We start from the raw sequence: 22768 nt of genomic DNA on the forward strand, positions 1-22768 counted from the left end.
TCTTCACCCAGTTTTAAGACTCCTTCACATCTATATTAAATAATGACTGTGTTTCAACCTAAATATGAAATTGATGATCATTAGCACCTGCTTAGTATAATTGGTTAATCATACACCTGAATATAATCCCACAAGATCCCCAGACATTGTGTAAGTGTACAAAGTGTGCACGTGTAAGAACTGATGCTGGTATAAAGCCCAAGGGTAATCACACCAAATATTGATTTGATTTAGATTTTTCTTCTGTTCATCCACTTTGCATTTTTGTAAATTTTTAAAAATAAACAATTAAAATATCTATTTTTGAAAGCATTCTTACTTTACAGCATTTCTTTACACCTGCCTAAAGCTTTTCCACAGTACTGTATCTAAATAAAATATGCTGCGCTGAAAGGAAATGAATGCAATTATTGTGTAAATATTACACTCAAATGAATAATGTACTAGTAAACAATAACTAACATGTCCATGTGAAAAATACTGACAAAGTACATAAAAAAAAAAATCAGTCTGATCACAAAATTAACATGTTTTGGTCATTACATCACACTGGTGTCCACATCACCTTTAGATGTCAATACCATGAAATGCGTGGGGCAGAGACCTGGAGAGAGGAGTGTTCTGCTCAACTGGAGCAAAAATGAACAGATTAAATGTTCATACAGCACTAACAGGCTTTTAGTTCAGCTCAGTGTGCAGACTGTTGTTGTTTAAAGCAGAAGTACAGCCTAATACCTTAAATTCTCCCCTGCAATCATTAATGTGAGTTCAGCCTTATGTGTCAAAATGAAAAAATCCCAGTTTTTCTCCCTTTATTTTGCAGTTTTCTGTGCTGTCACATGACTTAAATTCCTCTTCCTGCTGAGTCCAAGAGCAGCAAGTGGGTGTGGTTACTGAAAGCCAGTGACATCACTTCCAGGGAGGGACACTGTGCCTATGTAGCCAGTGGGCGTATACAGGATGGGAGGAGCTGATCATAGGTTCCCGCCCAGTGTTCTCTCATCAGTAAGGATGCATTGTACATCCTAATTCATGAGAAAATGAAGAAATAATTCACATAAGGACACAGGGGGGAGGGGCAGTGCACATAGTGCCCCCAAAAGTGCTGGGCTTTGAATGAAGACTACCATAGGAGAAGGAAGCTGGACATAAGGGGGGTGGGGAGGGAATTGTAAGTGTAGCTGTAAGTGCTCTGGGGTCTCAGCTCACAATCTACAATGATCATAATACAGGCAACCACAGTCTACGTTTCCACTAGTGTGACTAATCAATGGCACCCTTTCTCATCTATACGACTTTGAAAATCAGCGACCTTAAAAAGGTACCTGCACTACTTTGATGCAACTTTTGATGCAACTTTGATCCAGAGAGTGTAAAGATGGATCAAAGTTGCACTCTAAATCACAATTATGGAAAGGTAGACTAAAGTTCCGTTTCCACTAGTGTGACTTGTCATGCGACTTTGGACACACAAAGTGGCATAAATCACAACCCATTGATTTCAATGACATCTGTTGCCATCTATGCAACTTTGAAAATCAGCAACCTGGAAAAGGTACCTGCACTACTTTGATATAACTTTTGAAGCGACTTTGATCCAGAGAGTGTAAAGTTGGATCAAAACTGCACTCAAATTTACACTCCAAAGTTGCACTCTAGCCTAGTGGCTACCTTTCCACTAGTGTGACTCTTAAGTTGTGTGATTTAGAGTGTGACTTTGAGTGCAGCTTTGATCCAACTTTACAGCAGCATATTTTAATTAAATGTTCAGACATCCCAAGTCTGCCATGAGGTGCGGGAGTCTCCCGCATTTGGCCTGCTGCTCCTTGACACCCGCAAGTGCCGTGCGATATCCCGGCTGCAGTGTCAGCTGTGTCAGTGAAGAACGGAGCCAATGCTTCCTGTGCAGTTCCTGACTACTGTTACCGGTGGAGTGATATGAAATGCACTGTGACAGGAGGGATACAGGAACCATTGGCTCTGCTTTCTACTGCAGCCGCCGCTGCTTCCTTCAGTGCCGCTCCTGTCACACTTTCCGTCTTAGAGGAGCCAGCATTATCCACCAGCATTACCTGCCAGCAGTAACCACGCCAGCAGTAACCACCAGCAGTACCAGCCATCAGTACTCACCAGCATTACCTGCCAGCAGTAACCGCAGCAGCAGTACCAGCCAGCAGTACCCACCAGCATTAGCCACCAGCAGTACCCACCAACAGAAACCGCACCAGCAGTACCAGCCAGCAGTAACCGCGCCAGCAGTAACCGCTAGAATTACCAGCAGGCAGTACCTGCCAGAAGTACCAGCCAGCAGTAATCACACCAGCAGTAACCACAACAGCAGTAACCGCCAGCAGTCTGCAAAATATGTAAAAAAGGTATGTGCATTAGCGTGTGTAAATTGTTGGAATATGTTTTTTTTTTTTTTTTTTAGCTAGTTGTGTTCTGTCATAATAAAAGGTCACGTCCTTGTTTATACATGTATGAACAAGGAGATGACATTTTCTGACTGCCTAAGTCACATGTGCTAGGGGTGCAACTAGCCCCCAGCACATAACTGTAAATATCCTAGCATGTGCAGTTTTTCTGACTCCTACCACCATGACTACTTCAAACCACTGAAGTGGTCACGGTGGTTAGAGTGTTCCTTTAATATCTCTCAGAAGAAGAAAACCTCTGTATTCATTTGATCTTCCTCTAGTTGTGTTAAATTGGTGTGGGGGGGCAAGAAGTGCCACCTCCCTGAAATGAGTTTTTGCATGTTCACGTGTTTTTATTTTGCACTGAAAAATTCACTTTTTGCTTGCAGCTCATTTTTACAGTGTGTGTGAGATGTTATTAATTACAATCTTCTATACAGTGTATGGGCCTGCCTGATTCAGTACAAACTAAGTGGATGGTTTAGGTGGGCTCACTCATTATAACATTTTAGTAAGTTTAAAGAATACTGTACAGTATATATGATCAAAAATGTTAAATGTATGGCAAGTTTTAAAAGCCATGTACATCTGCCATAATACATGTGGCATTTTTTTTACACGACAGCTCTGCATCCTTAACTACTTCCGGACTGCCCGCCGCAGTTTTACTGCGGCTGGCAGCCCCTCCTGCGCTAACTGACGTAGCTCTACGTCGAGAGAGAAGGATGGTCAGCTATTGTGAACACAGCTGACCATTCTTCTCTCTGGAATGATATTCCATAAGTCCCGCCCCCATACAGTTAGAAACACTCCCTTAGGTACACATTTAACCCCTTGATCACCCACTGTGTTAACCCCTTCCCTGCCAGTGTCATTATTACAGTAACAGTGCATATTTTTAGCACTGATTACTGTAGTAATGTCACTGGTCCCCCCAAAAGAGTAAAAAATGTCAGTTAGGGGTCCGATCTGTCTGCCGCAATGTCACAATCCCGCTAAAAAGTGCAGATCGCCGCCATTACTAGTAAAATAAAAAGGACATAAATCTTTCCCGTAGTTAGTAGACGAGATAATGTTTGCGCAACCCATACACTTATTGCGATTTTCTTTTACCAAAAATATATAGCAGAAAACAAATTGGCCTAAAATGTTAAAAAAATTTTGATTTTATATATATATTTTTTTGGGGAATGTTATATAGCAGAATGTGAAAAATATATTTTTTTTCAGAATTGTCGCTCTATTTTTGTTTATAGCGCAAAAAATAAAAATCGCACAGGTGATCAAATACCACCAAAAGAAAGCTCTATTTGTGGGAAAAAGGACATCAATTTTATTTAGGTACAGTGTCGCATGACCGCGCAATTGTCCGTTAAAGTAAGGCAGTGCCGAATCGCAAAAAATGGTCTGGTCTGGACCTGAAGGGGGCAAATCCTTCTGGTCCAGAAGTGGTTAAGATGGATAGAAATAGTATTTTTAATCCTTGTTAGATTTATGCATAGTGCCCATCGTGTAAAATGTAAAAGGTTCATCCTTTGAAAATCACAATATTACTTCCCATTATCAGAGAACTAATTTCTTCATTTTCAAATGAACTGAGAAGGTCATACAAGGAAATAACATTTCTTCAAATATATATTGACGTTTTCAACCCATGAATAAGATCTTAGCTGCATGCCTTTGTATGAAGTACTTTGTATCACTGAAACAAAACCATTTGTTTTGCTTCTTCTTGCTGAGCTGAATGTACACACAAATTGATTTGTATGGTCAAGAATAGCTCTTGGCCTTACAAGCAGCACACCTACAGAGGTTTGGCAAATGTTAGAGCTGCAGAAAGCTGAAAGTATGTGGATGTGCAGTATGTAAAGTTGATGAAAGGGGGACAAAAAAGTCATCAAAAGGGTTATCCCAGTTTTCTGGAAAAAATTGTGTCTCTCAGCTGATCTGTCAGAATGGAGCCAATGCTTCCTGTATAGTTCAGGCTCTGTTCTGACAGTCTAAGTGAGTCACAGGTGGAGTGATATCAAATGCACTCCGCCTGTGACCAATACAGGAAATGTTGCCTCTTCCTCCAGCGCGGCGCCGCAACACTTCCCCTAGCCAGCATTTCCTGCCAACAGTACACACAGCAGTACCAGCCAGAACCAGCAGTACTAGCCAGAACCAGCAGTACCAGCCAGAACCAGCAGTACCAGCCAGAACCAGCAGTACCAGCCGTACCAGCCAGAGCCAGCAGTACTCCCCAGAACCAGCAGTACCAGCCAGAGCCAGCAGTACCAGCCAGAGCCAGCAGTACCAGCCAGAGCCAGCAGTACCAGCCAGAGCCAGCAGTACTACCCAGAACCAGCAGTACTAGCCAGAACCAGCAGTACCAGCCAGAGCCAGCAGTACCAGCTGTACTAGCCAGAACCAGCAGTACCAGCCAGAGCCAGCAGTTCCAGCCAGAGCAGGCAGTACCAGCCAGAGCCAGCAGTACTAGCCAAAATCAGCAGTACTAGCCAGTACCAGCCAGAGCCAGCAGTACTACCCAAAACCAGCAGTACTAGCCAGAACCAGCAGTACTAGCCAGAGCCAGCAGTACCAGTCAGAAACAGCAGTACTAGCCAGAACCAGCAGTACTAGCCAGAACCAACAGTACCAGCCAGAGCCAGCAGTTCCAGCCAGAGCCAGCAGTACTCACAGCAGTACCAGCCAGAACCAGCAATACCCACAGCAGAACCAGCAGTACCAGCCAGAGCCAGCAGTACCCACAGCAAAACCAGCCAGAGTCAGCAGTACACACAACAGTACCAGCCTGAGCCAGCAGTACCCACAGCAATACCAGCCAGCAGTACCCACAGCAGTACCAGCCTGAGCCAGCAGTACCCACAGCAGTCCCTGCCTGAGCCAGCAGTACCCACAGCAGTACCAGCCAGCAGTACTAGCCAGTAGTACCAGCCTGAGCCAGCAGTACCAGCCAGCAGTACCCACAGCACGGTGCCAGCAGTACCAGTCAGCAGTACCCACAACATTATCAGCCTGAGCCAGCAGTACCAGCCAGCAGTACCAGCCAACAGTACCCACAGCACAGTACAAGCCAGCAGTACCAGCCTGAGCCAGATGTACTAGCCAGCTGTACTCACCAGCAGTACCAGCCAGAGCTAGCTGTACTAGCCAGAGCCAGCAGTACCAGCCAGAACCAGCAGTACTACCCAGAACCAGCAGTACCAGCCAGAGCCAGCAGTACTACCCAGAACCAGAAGTACCAGCCAGAGCCAGCAGGACCAGCCAGAGCCAGCAGTACTACCCAGAACCAGCAGTACCAGCCAGAGTCAGCAGTACTACCCAGAACCAGCAGTACCAGCCAGAGCCAGCAGTACTAGCCAGAACCAGTAGTACTAGCTAGAGCCAGCAGTACCAGCCAGAGCCAGCAGTACCAGCCAGAACCAGGAGTACCAGCCACAACCAGGAGTACCAGCCACAACCAGCAGTTCCAGCCAGAGCTAGCAGTACCAGCCAGAGTCAGCAATACCCACAGCAGTACCAGCACCAGCAGTACCCACAGCAGTACCAGCCAGAGCCAGCAGTACCCACAGCAGAACCAGCCAGAGTCAGCAGTACACACAACAGTACCAGCCTGAGCCAGCAGTACACGCAGCAATACCAGCCAGCAGTACCCACAGCAGTACCAGCCTGAGCCAGCAGTACCCACAGCAGTCCCTGCCTGAGCCAGCAGTACCCACAGCAGTACCAGCCAGCAGTACTAGCCAGTAGTACCAGCCTGAGCCAGCAGTACCCACAGCACGGTGCCAGCAGTACCCACAGCAGTACCAGCCTGCACTACATACAACAAAGTACCAGCCTGAGTCAGCAGTACCCACAATACCAGCCTGAGCCAGCAGTACCACCCAGCAGTACCCACAGCAGTACCAGCCCATTTTTAAGTTGATAATTTTGTACGGCCGCCAAAGGATTTTATAAATACCCAAATGGCCCTTGGCAGAAAAAAGGTTCCCCATCCCTGCTGTAGCAGCTGGTGTGAATGGACCCTAAACAATCAACTAGAGACCCTTGCAACATAGTTCATCAAGGAAATACTGAATTATAGAAACAAATCAGAAAAAAACAAAACACACTAGATAACATAGAGAATTTCATTAACAATAATCAAACAATAAATAGCAGGAATTTCTCTCAACCTGTGGAAATCAGTTACAGGAAACCACTAATAGCCAGATCAATGTACAAAATCCATAGACCCTCAATGGTAGCTGGCTTACAGAAGGAAAAGAAGCAGCTACAACCTGGATGAACCCAGATTAGTACCACCAACAACCTTAAAATGGAAAGGCCAAAGTGGTTATCCTCTTCACGCCAACAGTACTATATACACTGCTCAAAAAAATTAAAGGAACACTTTTAAATTAGAGTATAGCATCAAGTAAATTAAACTCCTGGGATATTGATATGATCAGTTAGGTAGCAGAGGGGGTTGTTGATCAATTTCAGCTGCTTTGATGTTAATGAAATTAACAACAGGTGCACTAGATGGGCAACAATGAGATGACCTCCAAAACAGGAATGCTTTTACAGCTGGGCCCACTGACTTTCTATTCCCCTTCTCATCTTTTGTGACTGTTTTTCACTAGTTTTGCATTTGGCTAGGGTCAGTGTCACTGCTAGTAGCATGAGGCAATACCTGGACCCTATAGAGGTTGCACAGGCAGTCCAACTCCTCCAGGATGGCACATTAATACGTGCCATTGCCAGAAGGTTTGCTGTGTCTCCCACCACAGTCTCAAGAGCATGGAGGAGATTCCAGGAGACAGGCAGTTACTCTAGGAGAGCTGGACAGGGCCGTAGAAGGTCCTTAACCCATCAGCAGGACTGGTATCTGCTCCTTTGTGCAAGGAGGAACAGGATGAGCACTGCCAGGGCCATACAAAATGATCTCCAGCAGGCCACTGGTGTGAATGTCTCTGAACAATCAATCAGAAACAGACTTCATGAGGGTGGCCTGAGGGCCCAACGTCCTCTAGTGGGCCCTGTGCTCACTGCTCGGCACCGTGGAGCTCGGCTGGCATTTGCCATTGAACACCAGAATTGGCAGGTCTGCCACTGGTGCCCTGTGCTTTTCACAGATAGATGAGAGCAGGTTCACCCTGAGCACGTAACAGGCATGAAAGGGCCCGGAGAAGCCATGACCAGTTTGGTGGTGGGTCAGTGATGGTCTGGGGAGGCATATCCATGGAGGGATGCACAGACCTCTATACGCTAGACAATGGCACCCTGACTCCTATTAGTTATCAGGATGAAATCCTTGTACCCATTGTCAGACCCTACGCTGGTGCAGTGGGTCCTCGATTCCTCCTGGTGCAATGCCCAGCCTCATGTGCTGAGAGTATGCAGCCAATTCCTGGAGGATGAAGGAATTTATACCACTGAATGCTTCCCAAGTCCTCCTGGCCTAAATCCAATAGAACACCTCTGGGACATGTTTTGGTCCAACCGACAAAGCCAGTTTGCACCTCAGTCTGTTCAGGAGTTCAGTGATGCCCTGGTCCAGATCTGGGAGGAAATACCCCAGGGCACCATCCGTCGTCTAATTTGGAGCATGCCTCGATGTTGTCAGGCATGCATACAAGCACATGGGGGCCATACATATTACGGAGTACCATTTTGAGTTGCTGCATTGAAATTTCAGTAAAATGGCCTGCTGCATCTTTTTTTTCACTTTGATTTTTGGGGTGTCTTTGAATTTAGCCCTCTGTAGGATGATAATTTTCATTTCCATCAAATGATGTGGCATCCTTTTGTTCCCAAGACATTACCCAGTCCATATCAATATAGATATCCAGCATGATATTTTCCCTTGTTGTTCTTTAGTGGAAGGTTGTGGTAGTAACATGAAACATACAGCTAAAAAAAAAAAAGTTTTTTTTACTATTTTGAGCCAGTCTTCCTATAAAAATAATAATAAAAAAAAAAAAACAGGAGATCTCTATTACCATTTAACACCAAATGAAAGCCCAATTTGTCCTGAAAAACAAAAACAAAACAAAAACAAGGTATAATGCACCTGGATCAACAAAGTAGTTGTGATGACATGTACAGTTTTACTAACACGTCAAAATTTAAAAGTGTGCTTAGGCATTAACATATGTTTTACCCTTAGGCGTGAAGGGGTTAACACTGCAACAGAGTGTGACTGGCCCCACAGAAAGGACACCATCATCATGCACATGTTTTGAGAGCCCAAGCTCTCCAGCAGAATGTATCAGTTTACATGGATGAGACAAACCACGTACCACTCACAGGGGGTGATTAAAATGATCGGCTTTTATTTATTCGTAAAAAACCTTTATCCCACAAGAAAAAAAAAATGGTTTGCAAGAACTGATTTTAAAGTGTGAGCTAGAGTCTGGCTTCAGTTTGTCAGTAGTTCACAATCTGCTAATACTTTTAATACTACCCTCCCCCAAGACTGTCAATGCTGCGGTCTTCTGTGCCTCCAATGCTCATAGAGTTGTGGCTCACCAATAGGGGAGGTGTGTTACTGGCCAGATCACCAGGGGAAAACAGAGGGGAGAAAGAAAACTGATGCAGCCACCACATCTAATGACTGGTACGCTGCAAGATATTACATTTTTGGGTTTATTCCCGCTTTAATCGGTTTATTTTTGCATCCTCTGGTTCCCCCAATTAACATGCTAATGACATTTTAAATGAAATCTTATATACTGTATATTTTAGACCCAGCGGCATAATCACTGGCTCTCTATACAATGCAAGCAGATCCGGGTTGGTGGGAGGGGCCTGAAGGGTTCTATACATTGCTTTCTAAAACATCACAGTGCCCTGCCTCTGTACCTCTCTCAAGAGCCCTCAGCTCTGATTCAAGCAGTGGGTTGGCTCTTGGGAGAAGTTATAAAAATATCAAAATGCCTTTATGGGTGGATGCCAATTTGGAGTAGTGAATGTTCCTAGGCATTTGGCTCTGAAGAGCATCAGCCTGAAGGGTCTCATCCAAGACCCTCTACTCCCAGGTTCGGTGATTCGAGCAACCGATGAGAGATAGCCACACGTCACTTAACAAGCGTGTTTTTAACTTATGTCTGTGAGTAGACATCTTTATGATTTTATTTTTTAACAAATCTGTTGGATAATGCACTAGGCCAGTGTGCCCTCTTTTCTTTTTATATTCTCACAGCACTGTCAGGGCGACCCCTGAACTAGACTGGCATCTATGAGATTATCCAAGATTTGACCAGGCACCAGTGACATTACACAGTCAGCTGACTCTAGCACAGGAGTGTGTGGCTCTAGACCAGGGTTTCTCAACCTTTTTTCAGGCAAGAAACCCTTTAAAATTATGCACAGTCTCAGGCACTCCCTTCTAAAAGGTTTAAAATGAAACGAATATTCTTACATTCACACCATGCATGTCGGACCGTCAACATTAGAGGTGATTTAATTTTAAAAAGCAAGTACATCTTTGCACGCTGGTACTGACTAGTATTTAGGGTTTCTCTTCTCTCTGTTTCTCTCCATCGCTTAGCTAACTTGACCAGAGGGCTGAAAAAAAGGAGGGGCGAACTAAAAAGTGTCCTCAGGCACCTGATGCCCACCTTATCAACCTATGATGTCATTGGTTCTTAGACACTGGCATTTGGCCCAGACAGCGCCCAAGGTTCTAGTGCTGCACAATAAAAGCTTGTAGCTTTGTTTAACAAAACAACGCAGACCTCATCCACGCACTTGACAGTTTTTGGACAATTTGTAGGCATTTTGTCAAGGCACCCCTGAAGAACCCAGAAGGGACCCTAGATGAAAAAGACTGTTCTAGACCTCATTTGGATGCTGACTACCCTAGGTAGCACCCACATGTGGTAATGCTAAACCTCCAAAATTGAAAGAACTGAAATTCAATTAATAAAAGGAGGCAGGACAGTCAGGCTGGGAGGAAGGGGCTGAATGTCCTCCAGGCAGGAAATAATGTAGGCTTGGACATGCCGTACCTTCTAATGCGCACTGTGAGGAGTTCAGTGTGCATTTAAATCAGCATAAGCAATTTTACTACAGGAGAGAAGCCAGTAAAACTGCAACACCTACGGCAAGGCTTTAGTTTAGCTTTAAACGGAAACTAATATTTCAACAGTATTGTCTACATACCCCTGGGAAATAGAAAGGAGTAGGAAAAAAATTGTTGGCTTTAGGTATAAAGAGCATGCATCCACCTACACAAAACCTCTGCTTATTTATTACCTCTGCTGGTCATGTGCTGTGTCTGGTCAGTACAGAGAGAAGAGACTGTACACACTACACAGATATCCACTGTGGCCTTGTGAGACCCCTAAGGCAGACAAAGAATGACGTTAATTTTAATTGCTTATTCAAATATGGCAGCCACATAAAAATCTACACAGCAAGCTAGAAGGTAATAGAAACACACATTAACACCAGCAACTCAGGTATTGAGAGTGAATGAAATACATGTTTTTTTCCCATATATTTTCTTTACATGTTTTTCGGTTTGATCATACTAAATTTTTTAGATAAATATGAAATCCTCCACATAAATATTTCTTATTTTCACACTTGCAGCCTGCATATGGCAAGAGCAGGTCTAGTATTTGGGGTTTCAGATTCTTAAGCTGGCTCAAACTATCAACTTTTGTCAAGTGAGGACAGCCACACACTGAAATTTGGCTGGTCTCTCTGAACAGGACTAACATCCAATCCGTGTATGGCTAGCTTTAATTCTGTCCTGAACTGTGACTGCAGTCTAAAGATGCCCATAGATGGATCACAACTCGGCGGGTTCAGCAGGGACGTTCAAATTTTAATTCATCTATGGCTGTTCTTATGTAACAGAAGTTAATCTGCCAATTAACTTCTGTTGAACGGGACTGTTGGAAAACTTTTGATTGATTATCAGCTGTAGCCACTGCTCAGTGTATTTGGACAGTGGAAGAGTGCGGCTGAGAGAATACAATGGTGCAAGAGGGAGGATGCTTCCATCTACCACACATGTGGGGATTGGGGAATTGTTTTGATCAGTCCCTTCTTGGCTTTTATGGCCAGCCTTAAAGCAAGATATTTGGACATACACAAAGCTGAATAACTCCAAGTAGGAGGTGTAGAGGTGGTGTCCCTTAAGTGGGGTACACACTAGTAGAAAATCTGCCGAAAATTCCCGTCCGAGGTAAAATGGTACGATTTTCGGCTAGTGTGTACACAACTTTCAGCAGCCGATGCCGACATTTTTAACAAAAAAAACGGAGGAACAAACACCAACATTTTTATCGTCCGCCCCCAGACGACCAATTTTAGTTTAATGTGTATACAGTACGTCTGCGAAAAATCGGATACGAAAGACCGCACATGATCTGAAGTTGCCGACGACCCAGAAGTCTAGGAACAAACGTCCCAAAAAAAAAATCTACATTTCGTGAACATTATGCACTGTCAACTAAAAACGGTTATGACCGCTGAGCATGAGAGAGAAAAAAATCAGAGGATATTTCTTCTGATTTTCATCAAGTGTGTACGAGCCTTTAGTATGCAGGAGCAAGCAAAAAGTGCAGAGTTAGTGCTGCGCTCTTTTGAGACATTGAAACATGTGCTGCAGGCACTGAAAAGCACTGTAACTTATGAAAATGTATTAAAAAAAAAAAAATACAAAAAAGGTATACAAAATAATTTCTAAACACCTAAAGTTTTTTTCAGGGCCAGTTCACGCCACATGCAGTCTAGTGCATTTTTCTTTCTGCATCAAAAATACATAGAAAGTAGGTTATATGGTTTCCAATGGCATAGCTCACACCAGTGCTTGCAATTCCAGTAAAAAAGTAGAACATGCTGCGTTTTTACTGCACTGGAACGCTGTAAAACACATCAAAAACGCACCAAAACTCACTGGAACACACGTCCTTATTTTAAGGTTAAGAAAAAACAGGGGAAAAAAAAAAAGGCACTGGACCGCATCAAAAATCTGCCAAAAAAGTGCATGCAGAAAAGCATCTGGTACGTATCTGGGCTGCATTTCTATGGTGTGAACTGGCCCTGAAATAAACAAAACAAAAAGCACCTGTGTGTTTGTTTCCCTTTAAGCGGAATTTAATCTGTAAAGCATTTACTTTCAAGTAACCAAATGCATGGATTACTTTTATAATGCAAGAACAACTAGCTGCTGGTCAAAACATGCTAATCCAGCCAATTATTTTTCCCCCAGATGACACTACCCTGAAAAGTCATCTCTGGACCGGCCATCAGAAAGTCTATTCAACTAACAGTACTAGCAGTTTGCTTTGTTGCACAGTAGGCTTGGGTGGTGGTAGTTTAGGGAGCCCAGCCACTGGCAGCAGTGATGCCCCAAATCCTATTATATGACCTACCTACAAGGGATAATTTGTTCAACCAGTTCTAGTAGAAGGTATCCAAAAAATAAAGAGATATTAAAACCTTGTTTTTTTTTTCCTTTTTGAAATAAAACGTGTTCTACTTGCCTGCTCTGTGCAATGGTTTGCACAGAGCAGCCCGGATTCCTCTCTTCTCTGGCCCCACGCCAGTACTCCTGGCCCCTCCCTCCTGCTCGATGTCCCTACAGCAAGCAGCTTACTGTGGGGGCACCCAAACAAGCTGTTTCCCGCCCCATGGCTTCGTGTGTCTATTCATACAGGGAGCTGTGGCTCGGCCCCGCCTCCTCCATCTCCTGATTGGCTGACTGGCTGTGATTGACCGCAGCGAGAGCCAATGGCTCCCGTTGCTGCCAAATGCCAATCAGGAGTGCAAGTCCCCGGAGAGGCAAGGCTCTTGTGAACATGGCTGAATCGAGAGGGGGCTCAGGTAAGTAATAGAATGCATGAAGGTAAAAAAACACTTTAATATATACAATACTGTATATACACTTTATAGATAGATTATGCTTTGGTAGATATTTTGACAAAAGGTGAAAACTCATTTAAGGGAAAAAGTAATTTTATATACATAAACACAATGGTTATACACATTGGTCACTACAGATGTATTGAATAAAAAAAAAAAAAAAAACACAACACAAGACCGCAGCTATAGCCAAGATGTGATATTTCTAAACTACAGAAAATGAGCACTTTTAAAAACTTTATTCGTAAGGTTCATGCACACTGCCGCGGGGGGCTGTACAACATAATGATCGGGTGTATTTCCCCACCTAAGACAGTAAAAGGCACTACACACTGAAGATGCAGGTTGACCGTAAAATTCATGCAGGCTGCAATTTCTATAGCACACTACACTGCAGAGCAGAGAGGCAAATGGGTCACACTGAATTAGTATGACAATGTCTCTATGTGATAAATGAGGTGTTTAATCACTGGGAAACTGGCAACCACTTACATGTAAAATAAGCCTTATTAGGTTTATTCTCATATTTAATACATATCTTCTATTACAGGGTTTTAGTGCTCATTTGGCTGTATTTATTGTGCGTTGTTCCAAAAAAAAAAAAAAAAAAACCCCACAGAATTTAGATCACCCTACTTATCAAGCTCACTAAATCAATCATTTTTTAATGGTATAGGTTAGGATTAAACAAGAAAACACAAAATGATTTTTATTAAACTGAACATTTACATCAATAGTAGGGTACTCATATGCTTCTTCCAACTTCCAACTATAAACTTTAATCCAGACCAGTTCTCGTACAGTAATTTTTGAACACATCTGTTGAACAACTCTCATACTTTCTTCAAGAAACTTGAATCTAACCCTTTTGAATGTTGCAGCACTAAAGCTAAACCAAAGTCCAGCCAACGCCATATAGTTTCTGATATCAAGGCTTGCATCTGTGCTGACTAATTTTTCATTGGGCATTCAGACATTTTGGCACTGGGGCAAGCTTCATTCTCTACAGCAGAACTAAATCAAGGCTATGTAAAAGATTCAGTTTTGATGAATATCAGATGAATGTGAAAATCTCTAGCACAAGCACTGCTACCACCCATTTCTAAAGTAATGGAGTTTAGGCCTGGCCAACCCTAAGGGGCTATGAAGATTCAAACGCAACATCGTATTATAATACAGCACTATATGATACTTCAGTTAGCTAACAACTGTGGATGCAATTTCCTGCAACAAAGTCATCATATATTCTCTTGCCCCAGAATGTCTTCATCTTCTACGAGTTCCCAGTTATTCTGGTATGATATTCTCCTAAAAATTCAGCTCTCAATGAACTTGACTCAGTGGCAGGGTTTGAGGTCAAAGAAAGGCAGAACAGGAGAAATGGCAAGATAGAAAATGATTCAACCTAGAAAAGGGCAACATGTCCTCATGTCCTTGTAATGATCGACATAGTACAGCGACTTTTCAAGAAATTCCTCTTTTGCTTTTCTGCAGGAGTGTCTGTCTAAGTGCATTTATCTTCTGGTCAAGTTCCATCAAAGAATATCTCTGCAATGTTTAAAAAGAACAAGTAGAAAATTAAAAACAAACCAATTTTAGAACAAAGCTATAGACAACAGCTTAATACAGAATTTTAACATATACATGAGAACATTCCACAAATCATCTTTAGGCAATCCCTGCAAGCTCATTCAAGGAAGCCTACCCTGCCACTACCTAAAAACGAAACTTTGACCTTCTCTCTCAACTCATTCGCCCAGAGTTACTATATTTTGTATCACTTGCCCCTTCCCTTTAGATAGTAAGCTCTACAGAGCAGTGTCCACCTAGGTACACATGTAAAGTTTTTTTTTTTTTTTCAACCCAGCAGGCTGAACAAAATAAACTTAGAGATCACTGTACTAAGTGTAGCACCCTACAAGGTAGGTGCTAGGTAAAGTATAGTGGGCCTTGTCTGCTTAACAGCAGAGCCATGATTTTCAGTCAGGTTGTCATGGTTCCCAGGTGTGGCTGTTGAGACTGGGGAGTCTCCCCACTGTGCTCAATGGGAGGGCTCTCATTGGGCAGTGGAGGAAACCCCGCCAGTAGCACACCCAGACTTGTATCTACCCCAGAAAGGCAAATTCTGCCGCACAGCATTCTGAGAGTGGGTATAAGTTTGAGGGGAGCATATGACGCAGTGTCTTTGGCGGGAAGCAGAGTCCTGGGAGGGAGAGTACGGCTGTCTCTCCTCCTGTCAGAGGAATCAGGTGTCCCAATCGACTTGCCTGAGGGGACAGAAGGCTGAGCTGCAGAGAGGATCCGGTGTGCCGAGGACCAACGGAGCGGAGAGGGGTCAAGTTTCAGGAAAGCATTCCAAGTTTGTGAGTACTGGGGGCCTGCTTAGTGAGAGGGGACCACTTCGGTGAAGGTCAGAGGGATCCAGGAGCTAGCTAGCCGGTGCAGGAGCAAGTGTAAAGGGGGTGCCAGTGTTGACACTGAAGTGTAAAGGGGGTGCCAGTGTGTGGACCCTGAAGTGTAGAGGGGGTGCCTAGTGAGAGGACCCTGAAGTACAGAGGGGCGCCAGCGGTTGGGCCCTGAAGTGTTAAAAGTGTACAGCATGCAGTGTACAGTGTTGAGAGTTGCAGCAGCAGAAGCAGTATACAGAAGCTACCTCAGTCAGGAAGGACTGGAGCAGTGTTCGGGACTTTTGAGCTAACCAGAGCGTTAGGAGTCAGTTCAAGAACAGTCCAGGACTTTTGAGCTAGCCAGAGTGTCAGAAGTCAAGTTCAAGTACAGTACAGCAATTCAGTGTTTTTTCAAGCACCAGCAAGCGTTGGTCGGCATCCAGCCGGCGTCAAGACAGCACTGAAAGACATTTTTCTCCAAAGTGTCCCATTTGTACCTAGTTAAACATTAGTAGTTCACGTGGAGTGATCCCTTAAGTGCCACATCCCAAACTAGTATTCCAAAAAACCGTGTGGTTCCCCTTTGGGTGGGACTTTTTAGGCACTGTTACATCAAAATTACACAATTGTATATATTAGAAAAATTTTATTGAAAATTGGTATACAAAAAAGTAAAAACATAAAGGCAAGCAGATTCATACGTCACATTAACAGTTGAACAACAACCACATGACCCCCGGGTAATCACCCGACGCGTTTCGGAGTAAAGATACACTCCTTCAGGGGTGCCCTAGGAGGGTGGACCACCCTCCTAGGGCACCCCTGAAGAAGGAGTGTATCTTTACTCCGAAACGCGTCGGGTGATTACCCGGGGGTCATGTGGTTGTTGTTCAACTGTTAATGTGACGTATGAATCTGCTTGCCTTTATGTTTTTACTTTTTTGTATACCAATTTTCAATAAAAATTTTTCTAATATATACAATTGTGTAATTTTGATGTAACAGTGCCTAAAAAGTCCCACCCAAAGGGGAACCACACGTTTTTTTGGAACATTTGTACCTAGTTGAGCCAGAGGAGTATCCCACTCATTCCCTTCTCCCATCCCCAATATCAAATAAACAAAGCAAACAAAAGATGCCGGACTGGTCGTTGACTCAAATCTCACACTTCGGTATTCAGCTTAAATGGGCTGAAGGCGTCACCGGTAACCATGGCAGACCCACATCAGGCCCAATGCCTGGAAATCCTGCTACATAAGCGATGTTACTGCGAAGATCTCCTCCACTGTGCTTTTGTATTCTGTCCGCCTACCCCACCAGAACACACTAATCTGATGGCTGCAAGCACTGATCAGATTCTGGTTTTCCAGCATGTCCCTTCAAAAAAAAGCTTGTCTGAAGGACAGCTGTACACACAGACTGAATGTTAGCAGATTCCACCCGATATTTGTGTGCTTAGCTTAACCCTCTAGTCTTGCATTATATTGTAACCGTATTGTTTCCCTTTATATTGTAAAGAGCTGTGCAAACTGTTGGCACTATATAAATCCTGAATAATCATTTTTGCAGAAGTTTGTAATTTTGTTCCACCACATTTGAAATGTACCCTCATGCCGCTGACACAATAGTGAAGCCCTGCACCTACTTTATTCTTTGTAGCTAAAGGCATACAGCTTAAATAATAAGGCAGGACTCTGATGAGGTCATTGTTGTTTATTTTTCCCTTTTTAATAGCAAACTGTTAAATTGACAGCCCTGCCTAAGCCTTCGTTTTGTTTGCCAGTGTCCCTAGATAGTGTTTACCGAGCCTTCAGTTTTGTAGCAAGCAATACAGGAGATATCAGACACAGAGGAGGGGGTCCTGCAATGTACTTCAAGAAAGGAGAAAGAAGAAATCCTGTTTCCTTTATCTTACAGAACAGGACAAAAGGATTGGTAAATTCTTAGAGTAATGGGATGTCCAAAAGCAAAACAATGAGGGGTGGCCAACACAGCAAACCGCAGCTAACAGGAACAAAAACCACACCAAAAACATGAAGGGAGAGGAGTTGATGAATCCACCTAGCAATGGTGGTATAAAACGCATCATGGCCCTTAGAAGAGCACTCCAGATAGGATAAACAAGGAGTCAGACAGATGAATAGAGGGAGATATTACTCTCGCAGCCCCACCCAGATCCAAACAATGGTAAGCAATCCCCCAGGGTGCTAAGGAGCAGGTCAGTAAAGATGTAACCCAGTGGTGCTGTGTAGTACAAGGCATGGCTCCTTACAAGATAGGGTTAGTAACTTGGAATGCTATGAGATGAAGTAAAGGCAACCTTAAGAGTAAGGTCTGGATGAGGAATATCCCTGATAGGCTCAAACGGCTATTTCTGAAGTAAGCCCAGAAGCAATAATGCAAATCCAACAGCTGTGAAGCAGGATAGTACAGGAGTCTCAGAGACAGCAGATCTTGATGATCTGGTAGGTCACGCAGAGAGACTATCACTCCCTCCTGGGCCAAATTGGTGCAATGAGAATCATCAGCATGCCCTTCCTCTCTAACCTGTGAAGCAAGTGAGTAAATAGCTTGAGAGGCAGAAAGGTGTAAAATCTGGTAGAACTGATCCCACTGAGTAACCGGGGAATCCACTGGGAAAGACCAAGGATCCCTTGTCCTAGCAACAACCTTGGCCCCTTTGTTGTTAAAACTTGGAGTTTGATGCCTGCCTGGGATAAAAAAAAAAAAAAAAAATGAAACTTTCATACTAACAGAAGACTTTGGACCTACTCTCGGTTTTCTATTTTTGAGGCTATAGGATACTTTTGCCCCCAGTAATCTTGTGACTAAAAGGTATCCGAGCATTATCAAACAGAAATTTGCCCTCAAAGGGCATCTGCTAAAGCATTTTTTTTTTTGCAGTGGAGCTCTGATGACCAAACACTTGATCCACAGAATATGGCCCAGCTGAGAAAACTTTTGAAGAGAATACTCCAGCCCATATACACCAAAGGGCAGAAACTTCAGAAAGAGCTCCAGATGCTCTGCTTAAGACCGCTTAAGAGGAATAATGTTGACCAAGGAAAACTTAGTATTCCATCCCACAGCCATTTGCAACCTAACTCAGTCTTTGCCCCATCGTGTCTACCATATCCACCACCACCACCATATGCTGCAAAGCATGTGTATCCAAAGGGTTTACTCATGACCAAGGAAAAGGAAGGGAAACCTTGCCATGTCCAAACACATGAAGGCCGCAGAGCCCAGTATTGGCCGTAAATCCTGTGCTGCACGCTGCTGAAGTCAGAGTGAGCTGAATGGTGTCTGCGCCTATCAGAAACCCAAGATGAAATGCGCATGCACAGGATGACCCACTGGGCAGGCCATGCTGTCTAGCCCTCACACCCAAAAGGACAAAAAACCCAGAGCAAATTGGGCAAATATTAAAATTCAGTGGCACTTGATTGGCCATTCTCCTTATGCAACTGTGAAAAAGAAACTCTGGTGTCAACAGAGCCCTAACTGGGGTCACTGTTCACCTATGCTACAGACAGTGGGAGAAACAGCAGTGGACTTCTCAGTCAGGGGCTTATGCTGGTAACTTGTCTTTTGATGCAGAGCCACAAGTCAGTCTTCCCCTCACCATGGTCAGGCTCAACCCTGCAAGGATCTTCAGGGTTCTTGGCACTGGACCTGTAGAGCAACCCACAAGTTTTAATGTGATGCAGCTGTGTGCCAAGAAAAGTGCTTCCCATTGGATCCAGTGCCAGGTTAGCAACTTGCAGCTTGACCCCGCTTTGCTTCCTATGGGGTATGGGCACAGTCTCTCAAGGCAACCAATCTGGATGGATGCTGCTAGATAAGGTCCCTAGTACAAGCAAACCGGTGTCTGAAGAAAACTTGCTGGAAAATCAAAGTAGGTACAAGCATATAAAAACGTTCAAGAGAGAAACCCCTCCTAAGGACACTAGAAAAATAATAATAATAAAAAAAAAAAAAAAGCATGCATAGGCAGGGCTGGAATTTTTAGCTTTGCTTTTGCCAGTGTTCAATAACCTGGAGGTGGAGAATAATCCATTGATCTAAGAATTAGACAATTCTGTGTCCTGGGATGCAAGAGAAGAAAAAAAGAAAAAAGGATCTGCAGTGCACCGCATGTTACATCAGATCACATAGGCATGAATGGGTCCTTAAATATTGTAATGAATGGATTAGTGGATAAAATGAAAAACTTCCATCAGTCTATAATTCTATTTGAAGCATATTATACTAAAAATGAAAATATTTCTTATGCCTTCATACTGTACAGTCTTATAAAGCACACTCTTAATGAATGGCACTTGCAGATATTCTGTGGCCTTCACCTCAAGCGATGCTAGAGACAAACCAAGTTTTTTTTCTATGCAACAAGGGCAAAAGGATATAGCAGAAAGCTTTGTTTAAATGTAATCATTGTTTGTATACATTTATTAACTCAGAGACCTCAATTTACTGTAGGAGAAGAACATTATCACTTTCAAACTATGCCCAATCATGTGCATGTCATGATTGGGTGATATAATTTTCACTTCGCAAAGGGAATCTGTGTTGATATAACTTACCTTCATGCACATATTTCAAACACAAGGCCCCCCCCGACCATTCCATGTTGCCCTCGCTCCCCTCCTGCAGCTTTGGAACCCCCCCCCCCTTGTGCAGCCGCAGAGAGGCTCATCTCTGCAGTCAGCAGCAGAGAAGACAGAACTCATCCTACAGATCCTGTACCTCTCTGTGCAGCCACAGCAACCCCTTGTCTCCGCCTCCACTCCAGCAGCTGTCTCCAGCTCTCCTCTTGTCCTCCTCCAGACACTGCACTTTCTGCTTCCCAGCTTTGCCCCCAGCTTCTTCCTGACAGCAGCACAAGGTAAGGAAGAGGAGGGGGGTGATGCACTGTGATGTAAAATAAAGTGGAGAGCTCTGGACATCTAGTCTACAGATACAACCATCCCTTTGGTTTGAGGGCAATCATAATGCTGAGTCGACCAGCGATTAAATTGACTGACACTCCCGGGCTTAGTGAATGAGATGAAATTGTTCAAACAAAAATAATTTAAAAAAAAATGTTCCTTGTACAGGATTGGGTATTCTTTGCAAAGTGAATTTTCACTCAAATCAAGCCCAACGCCCTTAATCCTAGGTATTTATTCACATGATTATTCCCTCCCTGCAAAGGTATTCCTGTCACAACAGTCTTCAGTCACATAAGACTGACTATTCAACCCATGTCAGGAAATCTGCATAAAACAATAAAATAAATATTATAACACCACCTAAAAAAAAAAAAAAAAAAAAAAAGAAAAAGATATTTACCTGAGAAGGAAGGACTTTCTTTCGCTTATTTGACATATCCTGAAAATTAAAATAAAGTTAGGGATTCTTATCTTGTTCATACAGAAGAAGTGGTACACAAATAATGCAGCGATTAGAAAAGACAATTCAATGCTATAAAGAACACAGTCAGATTTTATAGCTGAAAATGTATAGACACTGTAGCTGAAACATTAAGGTATGTTTGATTTCAAAGTCATAAACATAAATATAAAACAAAGCCTCGATTGCTATTCACACATTCTAAGTGGAATACACAAAACATAAACCACATTAGAATAAATCTGAATTGCTCTATGTGTAGATATGTCTGCCTACAGTGGGATAATGTAAAAAATTATAGGACTCAGACTAATAGCATAGTGCAGCAACTAACAATTTCTTGTCTACTGTGTCTTCATTGACTGCAAGCAGCAGCAGGGAATGGAACATCACGTCCCAGAAGCACATAGTAATAGAAAAGCAATTTTGTGTTAGAAGCGAATTCAGCTTTAGGTGAAAAGAAACAAAAAAACAAAAAGGTACTTAAAAGGGGACCTTTAACCCTGCATGACACTGACCCATCTAAGCAGTATAATAGTTTGGGGCCAAAATTAATTACAATAAAGCATAATTTCATGTTCATTTTCACTTTAAATAGTTTGTTTGGCCCAAACTGGCTCAAACATACTATTTCCTTTACTAACTGATGCGCCCACTGTCAGCGCAGTATAACTATGTAGCGTGAGCTACATATAGTATACAGCGCTGTGTTCCAGCAGCGGTATAGTAACTACCCATCTGCCACTGGAACAAAATTGAGTCATGGTGAACACTGCTCAGTCATTCACAGCCTTGTAGTTTTTATCAATGAATACAAGCCTTCTTCTGATTGGCTTTGACATGCATTTTGGCGTCATTCACCAGCTACTGTACCTCAGCCATCCTGAGAAGGCCTTGTGCTCACTGAAAAAAAAAATACAAGGCTTCCTATGAATGGCTGAGCAGCACCCAGCTCGACTATTTTCTTCCAGCAGAAAGGGGGAAGGCCTCATACTGTTGCTGCTGGAACACAGTGCTGTGCACTGCATTTGGCTTATGCTACATAGTTTATACAGTGCTGTCAGAGAGCACGTTAATTAGTAAGGCAAATATAGCTTGTTTGGGCCAGCTTGGCCCAAACAATTGAAAGTGAAAGTAAAAATTAGACTTTAACCATTTCCCGCCAGCCGTATGCAAAATGATGGCTGCATAGTGGTAGTATTCTCATTACTGGGGGTCATATTACATCCAGCAGGATAACCTGCCTGTGCGTGCCCCTGGGGGATCGGTGGTGTGTCGATCTGACACACCGCATTTCCGATCTAGGTAAAGAGCCTATGACGTAGGCTTTTTACCACGTGATCAGCTTCGTCCAATCACAGCTGATCACATGGTAACCAGGAAGTGCGGTTTATCGCCTTTCCTTAATTCGCGCTGACAAGGCGTGGGTAGAGGAGATCTGATCAGCGGCTCTCCTGACGGGGGTGTGTGTCTGCGTTGATAAGCAGCGCATTGCAGACCTATCAGCAATACCCCCGTGCCCACCTGCACCCATAAAGGATGCCAATCAGTGCCCAACTGTACCCATTAGTAATGCCAGTCAGTGCCCATCAGTGCTGCCAGTCAGTACCTCCTTATCAGTGCCACCCATCATTGCCGTCCATCAATGCCACCTATCAGTGCAGCCCATCCGTGCTGCATATTAGTGCCTTCTCATCAGTGCCC

General features: G+C 43.5%; 1 protein-coding gene across 1 annotated transcript in view; it reads right to left on the reverse strand.

Annotated features, from left to right (window-relative positions):
• Positions 1-14665: 14665 nt before the first annotated feature.
• Positions 14666-22768, reverse strand: part of MBIP (MAP3K12 binding inhibitory protein 1) — a 73891-nt gene continuing 65788 nt past the window's right edge. Inside the window, exons 8-9 of the mRNA XM_082275773.1 lie at positions 21005-21043; positions 14666-14834 (exon numbers count right to left, since the gene is read on the reverse strand). Of these exons, the coding sequence (XP_082131899.1) occupies positions 14751-14834; positions 21005-21043 (123 nt within the window). The 3' untranslated portion in view covers positions 14666-14750. The remainder of the gene's footprint in view (positions 14835-21004; positions 21044-22768) is intronic.

Source organism: Pelophylax lessonae, assembly GCF_965119305.1.
Source record: "Pelophylax lessonae genome assembly, chromosome: 13".
NCBI lineage: Eukaryota > Metazoa > Chordata > Amphibia > Anura > Ranidae > Pelophylax > Pelophylax lessonae.